This window comes from Ostrinia furnacalis, unplaced genomic scaffold (assembly GCF_004193835.3).
Source record: "Ostrinia furnacalis isolate ACB-3 unplaced genomic scaffold, ASM419383v2 OfSCF2054, whole genome shotgun sequence".
NCBI classification, from domain to species: Eukaryota; Metazoa; Arthropoda; class Insecta; order Lepidoptera; family Crambidae; genus Ostrinia; species Ostrinia furnacalis.
Window position 1 is genome coordinate 474109 of NW_021132293.1, and position 15641 is coordinate 489749.

The 15641-nt window shown below is 36.1% G+C and overlaps 1 protein-coding gene across 1 annotated transcript; it reads right to left on the minus strand.

Annotated features, from left to right (window-relative positions):
* Window positions 1-1453: 1453 nt before the first annotated feature.
* LOC114354521 (aromatic-L-amino-acid decarboxylase) lies at window positions 1454-14543 on the minus strand. The gene is made up of 6 exons (XM_028306939.1): window positions 14389-14543; window positions 7433-7517; window positions 6948-7182; window positions 4074-4323; window positions 3610-3758; window positions 1454-3358 (listed from the first exon to the last, which is right to left on the minus strand). The coding sequence occupies exons 2-6, from the start codon at window positions 7510-7512 to the stop codon at window positions 2636-2638; spliced, it is 1437 nt and encodes a 478-aa protein (XP_028162740.1). The 5' UTR covers window positions 7513-7517; window positions 14389-14543; the 3' UTR covers window positions 1454-2635.
* Window positions 14544-15641: the final 1098 nt, after the last annotated feature.

The window sequence follows — 15641 nt, forward strand, 5'->3', positions numbered from 1 at the left end:
AAGGTAGCATGTAGTGTAGCATGTAGGCTTCTTTGGGAATTTTGATCCGCTTTTGATACTTGATCTGTTTTTCAGCTTATTCCTTACTTCAAAGCACTGAAGCCTTTGCTACAGTGCCTATACACATACCTAGTGTGATTGTTTTTAAACTGTAATAAAAAAATAGAGACAATGAATACTTAAGTCCTAAAAGTTAGTAGCAATTTTACATAACCCACGCTTAAACAAAAGAAAGTAAACAATAAGTACTAATTGTAATTTAAAATGGTTACATTTATGTCGCTGTCCATTTTTCGATTAGATAACCTTTTAGCATCTACCTACCTGTCACATTACAATCCTACATTTATTTGTTTGTTGATAATAATCTATATAAAAGAAAGTCGTGTTAGTTACTCCACTTAAAACTCAAGAACTGCTGAACCGATTTAGCTGAAAATTGTCAGGGTGGTAGTTTAGAGCCAGGAGAAGGACATAGGATACTTTTTATCCCGTTCGAAATTAAAAAAAAAGTCTGCTTATTTATTGCCATTAAGGCGGAACAAAGTTCGCCGGGTCAGCTAGTAGGTAATAATGTGTTATGATTACTAAACTAGGATAATAAAGAACCAAATTATTATTGATTAATGTCAAGTACTAGTTAGATAAGCAGAAATATATTTTTGAGCAAGCCATACATAATGACATACTTTACTCAACATTTAACTTTAATTACCTAACTTATTACTTATTTATTGACTGATAGTTCAAGACTCCTCATAACTACGTGGTTCTCAATATTTCAAGGTAGAGCGCTACATAAGCACCTATTAAATTTATTACGTACCTACTTACGTACCTAGCACACCTACGTTAAATGATCGAAACAGAAAAGTAAATAAACGCAGCTAACTAAGTAAGTATAAGTACCCGCAGTTTGAATATGTCGATAGTAAATATTTGCGAACCAACAGGCAAGAGAGATGTCTCCTAGTTCCCGAATCATGCTGAGGCATAAAACAGCTCAATCAGCTCAGTCAAGCATTAAAGTTCCGTGTTTTGAGGGAGCTCGCCGCGCAGAGGTTTTAGTACTTACCTAAGTGGTACAGGGCGACACGACAGGCGTCTACGAGTCGTCACTCTTCCAGGATTTCCCTCATCCATAACACTGATCGACTTCGTGATAGCAAATAAAGCCTTCATAAAGATTTATGTCCTCCTCGTAATTAAAAAAATAATTTAGGGTCTGCTGTGTTGCATAAAAACATGTTCTTTGAAGCATACATTTATTTAAATTCCATACGAGATGTACATGTCTACGTGATATACAGTGTGAATTTCACAATATAATAAATAGGTTACATTATATTATATATATTATAATATTATAACTTTAAAAACGTATTTAGTTACTGAATAAAAATACGGACACGCTTTTCCTTTTTTTTTCTAAATATCTAATCTCGTATTATATTGCCTCTGCTTTTGCATAATCGTCAGGAACTTATTTTAATAACAATAATTTAAATACAAAGTCCTAAATAACAAATAAACTTAGGTAGAAAAACATTATCGTATCAACAAATAATCTGTAAGTAATGAAAGCACTTAATTGATAATGATGATGAAAATTATTTAACGAAGGTACGTAGAGATACTTTGCAAAATACATAGCAAATGAGGAGTAGGTAACTTATTAAGTACGCGAAGACGCAATTGTTCTGCGTAAATATAAGTTAATTAATTATCACAATAAAAATATCACATACAGTGATTATAGAAACATCACAAACCAACCAACAGGTTTTACACCTGAGGATAATTTAAGTCAGTGGTTTTACTTAATTAATAAACAACACATAAGCCAAAATGTTTGATCCCATCGTTATAGCCATTTATTTTTAACCTTGTTCCACACTCATACTAGTACGTAATCAAAATATTGTCATGGTCGTTTTTATAAAGGATCACCACATTTATTCCCAGACCTGGATCTTAAAAGTTGAAAAAACCCATTATCTATCACACTTATATTAGTTCCGAGTAAGTCCTATAAAGTACCTACGTAGAAACTGCTGGACTGTTACTCGTCAAGTACTAATCATAGAGTCCGGAAGTTGGAAAAATAAGCGAGCATGCTCTATGTATATTAACTTCTAATCTAACTACTTAGTTAGCTTAGAAGACCCAAATCCGTAAATATCTACTTCACGTAAATTAGCAATAATAAAAAATTTACAAAATACTTCTATTATTCGCATTTATTTAAAAGATAATATAGAACTTTAAATTCTAAGATAAATATTTGAGTACTTGTTTTATGGTTTGATTATCATACGTCTTCTAAGGATAATATGCATTTAAACATTCAATAACACACGTGGATATAATACCTATATGATTCTTTCACATAATTATAGAATAAGTCATATTCCTCTAAAATAATTTAAAATCAGTATCGCCTTTTTCATTGAGGAAAGTAGACTGGTATTAAATATTTTAACATATTTCGTGGCACAGTTCCAGACAGTGTGACAGTAGAAATACCTTATGTATTTTATTGTCGTTATGCCTGTAGACGAAACTGAAAGTTATGTAAATAAGATTCTACTTTATTGTCTACTGTAAATACGATACTTTAAATAGTGGATTTTTTTTACTTTTCAATGGCTTTAAATACTTCATCGGCAGCTGCCTTTACTTCCTCCCAGGACACGTGAATGTCAGATTCTTCGGTAAAAGCAGAGCAAATAGCAAGCCTTAGGAAATAAGTGTCATCAATTTTGGAAGGAACCAAATGAATCTTGCCTCTACCATTAATGCGCTTCAACAACTCTTCATTAATCTCATTGTTTCCCTTCAATCTGAAGCATACAAGACCCATCGTCACTTCTTCATACAACTCGAATCTCTGGTCAGAAATGCAAAGCTCTTCAAACTTGTGGGCCAGTTGAATGTGCTTCCTGATGTATTTCTGAAGGTTTTCGACGCCGTAAAGCCTCAAGACGAACCAAAGCTTGAGGGACCTGAACCGGCGTCCAAGAGGAATTTGCCAGTGACGGTAGTCTGGGGCCATTCCTTGCATGTCGTGTTTCAGATATAGGGGGTCGACGTTGAAGGCATCGACGATCCACCTTGGTTGTTTGAGCCACATGGCGGAGCAGTCGAAGTTGACGAGCATCCACTTGTGGGGGTTGAAGTTGTACGAATCTGCTTTTTCGACGCCCTTCATCAAGTAGCGGAATTCAGGGCAGATGAAGGCTGAGCCGGCGTACGCGGCGTCGACGTGCAGCCAAATGTTGTGGGCATTGCACACGTCGCCGATCTCGTCCAGAGCGTCAAACGCGCATGAGGAGGTGGTCCCCAGCGTTGCAACAGCCTGAAACATAATAATATCAATGATTAATCAATTTATTTATCCTTACCCACTTTTTATGTAGTTAATATCTGTTTTTTCATAAAAATCAAATTAGATTTTAAATCTTTATTGTGACTCTAGATTTCTAGAGACTAAGATTATTATTCGATTATGTGCTTTTAAATCTAGATCGATAGATGTTACTAACAGCACAATTAGGTGGTCTTATCACTAGAAAGCGATCACTAAAATGAAAATTCAAAGAATCTTACAAAGAATGGAATGAGTCCGTTGCGGATGTCCTCCTCAACAGCCTCTTGTAGAGTTTCTCCGCGCAGCTTCCTCTTTCCATCGGGTTTCAAAGACCTGAGTTTCACACCGCCCAGGAGCCCAGCACGTTCCACTGAAGAATGAGCTTGTTCTGAAAACGATTAAATATAATTACTTACTGAACTTATTTACTACAAGTACTACTTATCATTTACTTATGTACTACCTAGTGAAAAACTCTATTTTTAAATTAGTATGTAGTAGGGAATAACTTTATTGACACAACTGTATAAAAAAACTAAAACCAAATAAAGGGAAAAGTATGCGCCGAAAAGGCCGAAAGGCGTTTGCTACACAAGTGATGTTTTGACACTGAGTTTGCAGTAAGTAAATTAGGAGAGTCCCGTTTTCAGCAGTAGACGTCCTATTTGCTGAAATTATGATGATGAAATCTGAAAATGCTTACTGTTGCAGTATCCGACAAGTTTAGATAGTATTTCGTATTCGGTCCACTCTGGGTGCTCCTGTTTCACGCGTTGCATCGCCTTGGCCTTGGCGCCCAGTAGCGCCACCAGCGTGGCCTCACTGGCCGTGCCCTGGATGACTCCGCCAGCCTCGCCGCCAGAGCGGGCCAGGAAGGATTCCGGCAGGCCAATCATCTGGCCCAGCCAGTCCAGCATCACCACCTCCAGTTCAGTACACGCGGGGCTGGCAATCTGTAATAAGAATGTAATTACTGAAATGTTATGGTAGAGTTTCAGTACGCCCTTGAAATTAACAGTTGCTGAAGTATGTGTTCTTTCAGTCCTTATATTTAGAATAGCAGGAAGGGTTCATCTAATGCTTTGGATTCGTAATAAGTAAGTAAATAGTCTCTATCTAAGCTATGGGGAGTATTAGGGAGCCTAGCCTGTGTGCCTACCTAGTCTATACACCTACTCATGACTTATTATGTATTAAATATTGTTGACGTCATAAAGTAACTGACATGTGAATAGAGTCATAAAGTAACTGAAATGTGTATAGAGTCATAAAGTAATGTAGGAAATGCTATAATCAGCTGCAGATAGCAAACGAAAGTTACGCTACATCTTGTTGAAGGGAAATTTTAGATGTGAAGGAAACGATAAATTCGATAACATTTTAAATAATGAAGTTAATACATAATTATGTTATCAACTAACTCGTAGCGCCGTAGCGTGAAGTGCGGCAACTATTCAAATTATAATATTAGAGGAGTGTGCGAATACGAATTTGGCAAAGGGCAAAAAACAAGGTGTTAAGCAAATCGAACTTTTATTTTATGAAAATAAAAAGCTTGCAAAGGCCAGTGTCAATGTCATGTCCTGTGCAAATGCGTACAAGGTAATCCAGTTTCATGATTAAAACAAAACGTGAACATGAACAAGTAGGTACCTACTATTGTAAATCCAGTTACTATCCAAATCAAGAACCAAAATCGGTCTACAATGGCCTCGATTCTTTTGCTTCGCTAATTTATCTATTTATGTACCGTAAAGAATTAATGAGTACAGGTAGGTACAGATCACTTAGCTGTCTCCAAATTAAGTAGTATAAAACACGGTTTTATAACAAACGGTAGATAAACATAACAAAACTTAGGTAGGTAAAACTTTGGTTAAAAAAAAGTTCAACAGACAATAATATAAACAAATCTATGATTGTATGCATTAATATGAAACCCATTATTAAACCCATAAATTAATATGTAAGCAACTTTTAAATTCCATTTCCTAAATTACCCGTAATTACAGGGAATAGTTTTTTAACAATAAGACTTATGAGAAGGAAGTGAGTAAACGGAATCACAAGTATTATCTCCCATGGAAATATGTAAACTGATTAGTTATTTCTTACTTAATTATTTTTTAATGAGCTGAAATGTTAAAGAATACGTCACGTTCAAAACTTTGAAAAATGGGCTACCCGTATTAGAATGTAGGCCTTATCTACTGTGATGATAAGAATTGGGATGTAATGACAAAAGATTACACAAAGATGAGAGATAGCTTGTCTGGCGTATGTAGGTACGATACCCCATCTTTGGTACGAAGATGTCGAATGACAAAAGTCCACCTGACTCTACCTAGCTCATACAATAAATAAGAGGGTGACCAAGCTTAGGCGACTGAGTAGAGAAGCTTCCAACCAGGGTCGTGGTGGTACGCACTGCGGNTCAACCAGGGTCGTGGACACGTGGTGGTACGCACTGCGGCATTAAGCTGAATGGAAGCCTTTTTGGCATCATTTTCAAATTAACTTAACTGTTAACTGCTAAAAGTTCTGTAATTTGCTGTTTTTAATATGCCATATAAATATATTATTTTCTTTCTTTCTTTCTTGTCAGTACCAGCCGATATGTGGTCCCGAAGTGGTGGTATGTGTCTTGAAAGGGTCTACCTACTAACATTAATAAAGAATTGTTGTGGAATTTATGAACCATTAAATAGCATAAATTCCACAACATTCCTGGGAATCACTTTAGATGCTAAACTTCAATGGGGTCCTCATATTGAAACTTTGTCAAAAAGGCTCAGTTCGGCTGCTTTTGCAGTGAGAAAGATAAGGCAATTAACTGACATTGAAACGGCAAGGCTAGTATATTTTAGCTATTTTCATAGTATAATGTCATACGGCATATTGTTGTGGGGCTCAGCCGCGGACATTGAAACTGTGTTTGTTCTGCAGAAGAGAGCAGTGCGGGCCATTTATAACCTTGGACCCCGATTTTCCTTGAAAGATTTTTTTAAGGAAATAAACATACTGACAGTAGCTTCACAGTTCATTTACGAAAACCTTTTATATGTCCGCAAAAATATAGAGCAATTCACGAAAAAGAGCGATTTGCATAACTTTAATACAAGAAACAAAAATAAACTTGCCGTTCCAAATTTCAGATTGCATAAGATTGGTAATTCATTTATGGGAAAATGTATTAAATTCTTTAATAAATTACCACAAACTGTTGTAGAACTACCCATTCATAAATTCAAAGCACATATTAAAAGTACCTTAATGAAAAAGGGCTACTATAAAGTCGATGATTATTTAAAAGATAAAAATGTTTGGGATACGTTACTGCCTAGCTCGCATAAATATTTATAACTTTGTACATTTTAAAGCATGTAAACCTTTGAAAAAGAGGCTGACAATAGTGACTGAGTTTCTTGCGCTGCTTCTTCTCAGCACTGGCCCATTTATTGTCCTGAAGCAGTGGTAGGGTTAATACTGGGACGTGTAAAAGTGCTTTTTTTAAGCCTATTTACAGAAATAAATGAGTTTTAATGAGTTTTAATTTGAGTCTAAAGCGTGCGCATACCCAAGTAAATCCTATGCAGGCGATAGCGTCACTCAGCATGTCAGCCACAATGGAAGGGTATGAGTTGGCGGTGGGGAAATACGCGTGGAACCGGGGGGATTGCCAGTGTGTGACACCGGACATCACCACGCGCTCGATGTCAGCCATCACCGCCGTCCATGGCTCAGCCTTCTCCGGAGCCTGCTCTGGCACCAGCGGGCGCAAGTATCCTGGCTTCACCGAAGGAACCACTTGTCTGGAAAGTAAAATAAGACATTATTTGCATGCTTTTGTCACAATTTGGAAATAGCTGTTTCTATTAAATTAAAATTTACTGTTACCTATGGCAAGTGCCTAATAAAAGACTAAAAAATCTATTTCACTAAAAGGAAAATGTTCAGGTTGGAAGAATATTTACAACTAGCCATAGGGGATGAATTGAATTTCGGGTCAAATTGTAATAGGTGATGTCAAATGTTGCAAGTATTAGGTGTTATCATCTTTACCTGTCTCTAATATTGCTCAGATACTCCACGATATAATCGCTCATCGCCTTAGAGAAATCCTTGAAATCGGCTGCGTCCATTGTTTCTGAAAACAAGTAAACGAGAATTCTGTTAGAAAATACAAAGTAACTAATCACTTCTACTACCATGTAACTAATCGAATATATACGATAGCCGAACGGTGAAGGGGTCGGACTGGCCGACTCGTGATCCAGGGAACGCGGGTTCGGTCCCCGCCGCCGCTCGACTATTGTGGTGAGCTCACTCGTGACACGAGCTTATTACAAGTAGGGGTCGCAAACCGGGATACCGAATTTCGAAAATACCGGAATACCGGGCCAAATTTAGGTCTAATTAATACCGGTATTCATTTCACAAAAACCGGGATATTCGGTATTTTCGGTTTTAGTAAAATAAATAAAAAACAAATACAAATAGAAAAATTTACGCGCCATTTAATTCAAAATACGCGCGCGCGAGTTAACTAAAGTATTTGAACTATTTAACCCAAGTTATTTTAATAAAGGATTATAATTATGCCAAATCCATTCCAGTCCAGAAGCTTGAAGACATCTTCCAGGGCGGCGGTAAACAGTTTTGGAGATATGACGTCTCCCTGTCTTACCTCTGGCTGCAGCTGGATAGGTTTCGAGTCCCGATCCTGGAGGCGGACCCACATTGTGGCGTTTTTGTATAAACTTTTCAACACTTCGATATATCGATAGTCAATTTGGCACCTTTGGAGAGATTGTAGCACTGCCCAGGTCTCGACCGAATCGAAGGCTTTCTCATAATCCACAAACGCCAGGCAAAGTGGTTGATTATACTCCTCGGTCTTCTGTATAATCTGCCTTAGCGTATGTATGTGGTCTATGGTACTAAAGCCTTTTCGGAAACCGGCTTGTTCGGGAGGCTGGAAGTCGTCGAGCCTGCGAGCGAGACGATTCGTAATGACTCTTGAAAACAGCTTGTAGACATAGCTCAGAAGTGAGATGGGCCTATAATTCTTCAACAAGGTTTTGTCGCCTTTTTTGAAGAAGAGTATCACCACACTTCTGTGCCATGTCTTAGGCGTTTTTCCTTCGAGGATGACGGAATTGAACTTTTTTTTTGTAAATACAAACTTATTATACATATTAACACCCAGACCCATCACAGAAATTAAAATTGAACCAAACCCAAACTTGGTGCGATTGTGTCGTTTTATTGCGAATTACCTTCCAGCTCCATCATTAGACCCCGATTACTATATAGAATTAAAATACTCATCAATACAAAACGAACGAGCCCAAACTCGATGCATTTAAGTCGTTTTATTATAGAGTTCCTATGGCCACCTTCCAGCTCCATCATCAGATCAGCTCCATGTCATCATAATATTGCATGGTCATCCAAATCACATGTGTTTGCGAAATTTCAGCTTAATCGGTTGCCTGGAAGTGGGTCTTAATTCAGTTTGCAAGATTCCACCCATACAAATATGAGCCAGTCGTTGTAATATGACGTCACGCGCATAAAATGGCGGGCCGGCCGCCGCCCGCACTTTTAAAATTCAATATCTTGGAAACTAATTAACGTATCGAAATAATTCTTTCACGTGTATTTTTTATTTTTAACAGAGAATACAGAAAGCTAAAAAACAAAATTAGTGAACATTCTTCATTTTGTTAGAAAATACAAAGTAACTAATCACTTCTACTACCATGTAACTAATCGAATATATACGATAGCCGAACGGTGAAGGGGTCGGACTGGCCGACTCGTGATCCAGGGAACGCGGGTTCGTTCCCCGCCGCCGCTCGACTATTGTGGTGAGCTCACTCGTGACACGAGCTTATTACGAGGGGCTACTTAACGGGAGTATTAGTAATTTGTGCAATAAAAAACTTTCAGACTCTTTGTTCTCTCTTTCTCTATGGTTGGCTCTCTCATTTTATCTCTCTGGAACAGCTAAACTCTTTGAAGTAAGGTGATTTCATAGATTCGAAACATGCCCATAACGTGTGGTCACTGGGTCGTTCGTAGAATGTAGAGCATGCGCTAAATTTTATTTTTTCTTCATCCCGTTAGTGATCTTCATGAGAACTCTCGCGAATGTTTTATAGTTGATAAACTTGACAATAGCAGATCGAATAACCGTCACTTGTCAAGAAGTTTCACATAACTCGATGTTCGTCGATAGATATGCGTAAAAGTAGGTATTTCGTTGAAGAAAAAAAGGCCCGCTCTATCTATTTTTTTACATGAGTATTTCCTGCGGGTAAAATATTGAACTAGCCCATTGAATGCAAAATTAGTCTCATCTGTTATAGCTTGCAAAGTAGTGTGTACTTTTAACTACACAAGTTGCGGGAATCTTTCATATTTCTCATTCACACAATAGGTGATTCGTTGAAGAATAATTGCCAGAGTCAACTGACATTTTTAACAAAGAAATGTTTGCAAGTGTAGATACTCTTGTGCCTTTATGTTAAATTATTATGTTACTCTTTTGTGTTCATAACAGTTAGGATCATACATAGAACTATAATACGACAGGTTTTTATCATGGCATGATACGGACGGAACCTGTAATGTAGAGATACCCAAGTGTTCTTTGGAAAATAAAGTTTATTCTATAGATATTACAGTAGTAATTAAATTACCTAATTGNCTTAATTGATATAAATTGAATAAAAAGAAGTGGCAAAAAGTTTGAGGGTTGATTGAAGGACGTTTGTTCATTTCAACCTAAGCTAAAAATATTTACTAGGTAGGTACATGCTATTTATATTTTACGGGTTTTTATTTTCTTTTAGGGTCTATTTTGAGTCACCTTGACTACAACGTTTTATTATTCTAAGTTTTTACAGTCCGTTGATGTAGGTAGGTAATTTTATCATAACAATAAAATTATATTTACTTTGATAATTTAACTGTCGCTTTCATAAATAAGTAAGATTAAGGAGTGGTGATTGACATTCATTGATATAATTATTACAACATACGCTATCTTTAACGCCCACTTTTATTTGACCTCTGTCTAATTTGTCACTAGTTCATGATAGTGATACTGAAGTGATTCTACCGGATAACTTTGGGGTCCTACTCCTAATCAACAACCGCGGTGGTTCACGTTCAATGCCGAGAGAACGGCGCGGGCGCACGTTGCGCAACCTCCCACGAGCAAGTGGTGCGAGGTTATGCCTCGGACCTCGTAGCCGGCACTCTCCGGTTGGCAAACTACACAAGTTTCCTGACCAAATTCATTCATTGTAAAATATATAAAGGCAAAACAAAACTGAAATCAATAAAAATATGAGCTTTCCTTTCCATGATTCAAATTCTCAACATTTAGACTCTATCAACGAAACCTAGCTAGTGGTGGCTTGCAATATTTATAAGCGAATTATCTTCGAGGACTGCATCCAAATACGATTGTTCGAATTTTATATTTTATTTATTTATACTTTTACACATAAAACTGTACAGTGGCGGACTTAATGCCAGGTGGTATCTATCTACTTATCCCAAATGTGCCTATCTCAAATGCCCTTTAGTATGCTCTTAACGCTTAAAAAATTAAGGAATTTGCGCGTAGCAAGATAAAATCTAACAATTTATATTAGCAATGCACTACGATAAATTGAACGTGTACATACTTAACTACTAATAAGACTTTAATTATGTGATTTCGGTATATTTTATGTTAATGTTATTCTAATAATAATCAAAAAATACACGAAGGCAGTAAATCCAAAATTTACAAAATACGATTATTATTCCATAGCAGACAAACAAATACACACCGAAATTATTCAAATAGCATCATCGTCATTACGACTCCAACCAGTGATAGAGACAATTGGCATCATCTAATAAAAGCACGTTTTCGATGGTATTCGGGGCACCCCGAATACGTCAATAATACCGAATACTTACTTAGTCAAACTGCGTAGTGACGCACAGTGATTCGAGGAATATGATTGCTTGCCCTTTATTGCCTACGGTTTGTACATTTCATTTAGTATAGAACGTTTTGTTACTTTAATTAGGTATACCAATTCGCTGCAAGTCGCGTGGTCCTGATAGAGTAGATTACTACGATCCCTGGATGTTGTAAAAGGCGATTAAGGAACAAAATATGAACATCACGCCTCCCTAACTTGTCTCACCAGCATGGAGACTGTAGCCCAAATCCTCCATTTACCTCAGGAGCTTTTACTCAGCCAACATCCCTATGGTAAGGTATTACACTAATCACTCGACATGTAGAGCTGGCTAGCCTACCTATGAAAGCAGGTTGCCAAATAAGGATAAACTTCGAGTTTATTCAAATAATTATGGTGATCATTCGAGTCTGTAATTTCCCTGAGTAAGTACTTTCCTTTTGACGTAATGTAGAAATAAGGAAAACTAGCAAATATGTATTCAAAAAAATTAACTCTTAATTCCACGTTTTATCGCCCCGACTTTCCTTAACGAATTTCCTCGTTCTGCAGGTAACTTACCTGAATGCAATTTTGTGATTATGTTAAATATTTAACAATCAATCATTGATTTTCCTGAAAATGCCTTTGTTTTCCCGATATCGTTTGTCTTAATTTCGCCAATTAAATATTTCTTAAAAGTGATCCGTTTTGAAATAATTACAATCAAAAGTTTTCAATATCTAGGGCCCTATACCCAAGTAAGATAGGTGTGGAAGGCATATCGTTATTAAATGAAAACCTAGAACAGACTGCTACTGAAAATCAAAACTATGACAATCTAATAGATATAACCAAAAAAGAAGAAACTCGCAATAGCTTTAAAATATACATAACCTATTAGTGAACAGCCTGAAAGATTTTAATAAATGAACACCCACAAAATCTCCATCTAAAACACCGCATCAGTTGCAAGTGCATTTTAGTAGCACTAATATAAAAAAAAACTATGAGGTAAGTAAATATCATTATAGTTACGTGAATTTATAAATACCGCCGTAGTCATGTTTTCAACTAAATTCAATGAATCGTACCAATTCTTTTTATTGAAGCGTGGTTAACGAGTTAGGGCCAAGGCGAGATTTAACGCGACACGCGATCTTACTAAAACGCTAAGACAATTGTTGACCCAATAATCAAGATGAATCTTTGAAGAATACATACATAAAACAATAATTTTACCAATTATGTTTTTAACGTTGCCTAATATTCAGAAGATATTCAGTTTATTTACATAAACTATCAAAACGAGGTAAACCAGTACCTAGGTACATAATAACGTTAATTTTAATGATAAAATAAGCCTCCACAAAAGATGAACGTTTTAAATTAACTAAATCTTTTTAGTAGGAAGTTTAAAATCTTGGCACGACTTATTTAACTACTAAAATTTTATTAATAAAAGTTATAAATATCATTTTAATAGCTAATAATCACTTAACATCTAATTTATGCATTAATTAGGTATTATTTTCCTTGTATTTTTTTACTAATGCAATTTTCAAAGAGTTCTGCAAGGCCTGTGAGGAATTCGGTGCTTAAGTTAATTAGGCTAATTTAGAAACGTTTTCACCGCAAACGGGGAATACCGGGTATTCCCTCGTTTGATGAACTGAGTCTGACGACGCGACAAAGTGACTCAAGGTACAGGTTTCATTTGGACTCCATTTTCCTCGTACCTAAATGTCAACATCGACAAACGTCATCATTACGTACGATATCGTTCCAAATAATATCTAACGGTATGTAATTAGTTAATAATTAGCAAACTCTACCTAGATAGGTAATTTTAATGGGTTTTTCAAAGTAGCGACGTTTTTAAAACGCTTCTTAGTAAAACACCCTCATTTTGTTTAAGTAACGATTAGACTAGAAGTGGTTGAAATATAACATGCGATTATTATTTAGTTAAATCTTAACCACCTTAACTTGCTAAATAAATTCTACTGCAGTGTTCATTGAATTATCTCTACATTTATCACTTTACATAGACCTACCCTTTATTTGCATAGAACCAAACTAATCTCTAGATTAGTTTTGTTCAGAAATAATGACTAAAGACCTACCTACATAATGTAAAATTAAAATAATCGAAAACACTTTGACTATGAATTCCTCTGTAAACTGAGCGCGTTCCATTTAGGAACGTAGTAATAAAACGCTACCTAGCGAAATATTACCACGCCAATTCCGAATACTACCTCGTCTACACCTACGAGTACCTACATTAGTGCCAATTAGATCAAAACGTAAGCTTGGGAATTTTCTATTTCGTTAAGTTCTTGAATTAAACCGAATTTTGATAAATAGGTACTACCTTCGCTGTAAATTAAGCCCTTTCCATGTTCAAGTAACTAGGTTGGACTGACCACTAGGTGACAGTGCACGCAATGTCACTTAGGTCTAGGTCAGGGTGTGGTGAAAAGTTAAAAATTAAAAAAGTCGCTAAGTTCCTTAGAGCGTGCGTGGGCTTATTAAATATTAAATTTAAAATTAGCTACAGATGTCAATTTATAAACGATCAACTGATATAATGGCTAATCATTAAGTTACACAAAATTAAGCGGTTTTTATTACGACCTCATCATAGCTGTCAAGGTTTATACCAAATAAGCTGCTTATAAAAAGAGATAAACTGACCACTTCTGTTTCATGTGACCAATAATAATTAACCTTATAAAGTCTAATTGTAAATTGTTTAATTTCAAGGTCAACATCTTTAATATCTAGCTTTGTTATTCCAGTAAAGTAACAGGTTTTCAAAGACAAATATCTACTTTACTAAAATGTTTAAATAATAATCAAACATTGGAAAAGCTTATTACTTACTTAACTTATTTCTTTCTTAGTTTATTTAAGTTATTACAAAATAACTAACAGTTAAATTATACGTCTCGTTTTAAATCTCCAAAAGTTCTCTTTTAGAATACAATTCTTTGGACATCCTGTGGACAAAATAAGGTATTAAAATTATTACTTTACACTTACCAAAATATAACAGCAACTACCAACAGCTAGCCTCTCTTCGAACACAGTAGCACAATGCACTTTAGTAAATTGGTATCGTATAATTTCGCGCGCGAGGGGCCGCCAAAAATCAGTACGTCCGACGCGGAGAATGAAGCGGACTACGCCCGCGCCGCCGAACGCGCTACCTTTATATACGAACAATAGTATGTAGCCAACTCTATTAGAAGACTACCACGGCGCATGAACCAACCGAATAACCCAATATCAAAACTCAGTGCTTTTGTCACATAATTGAACCTAACTCTAGGGATTTGACATCCAGTCAACGTACACACGGTAATACGTAGACGAGTAAATGTGGCAACAAACTTTTGCGGCTGGCACATAACAAACCACTTGTTGCCATTTTATTATCAAAACAAAACCTTTCAGAAAAACTTTCAGGCGCTAACAGGTGAGTATTGTACCTAAAATAAACTGAAACAACTGATTACTTTAATAAAGGCATTACTTACATTAAACTGCCAATTTAATAAAGGGTTTATCAGCATGACTGAAATGCATTAATTAGATTTATCTACATGTAGTCGGAACTTATCGTAATTTTCCCACTAATAAGTAGGAAATGGGCTCTACCTTCGCCGATTACTTTCATTCTATGATCTGAGCTTTCATCGTTACAGGCTCTATACCTACCTACTCTCCTACCTATGTAGCGACAGACCAAACTCTACATATTAAACGAAAACATCTTAATGTTTTATTCATTGTTATTATTGTAGGTATTTGTAAATAAAAGTATGTATGTTTGATAAGAGTGTTTACTTATTACTATTATAGAATATAAATTAAAGGCCCCCGCAGCGTTTTTCTTTCGCATAAACAGGCCAGTCAGGGCAAAACGTAGTGAATTATATCCTCTTTGGTCAGGGCTGACAATCGCGGCGGGGGACATGTATGTAAGGTTAATCTAATCTCAGAGACAACTCGTATTTTGATAGTGTTCAATATTACGACAATTACCGAATTATCAAGATGAAGGTTCAATGTATACAGTGTAACTTACCGATACGCATTCTGCTGGATAATAAAATAAGATTAAATTTTGATTTTTGGCTGCCATACTAAATTGGCACTTTTTTTAAATCTGAAAATTTTCCGATGAAATCTCATGGCAAATATTCTAATATCAATGTACCTACGTAGATAAGTTAATGAAAGCTCTAAAAAGCTTTTACAAATAGCATGCTAAAATCCACTTCTTTAGGTAA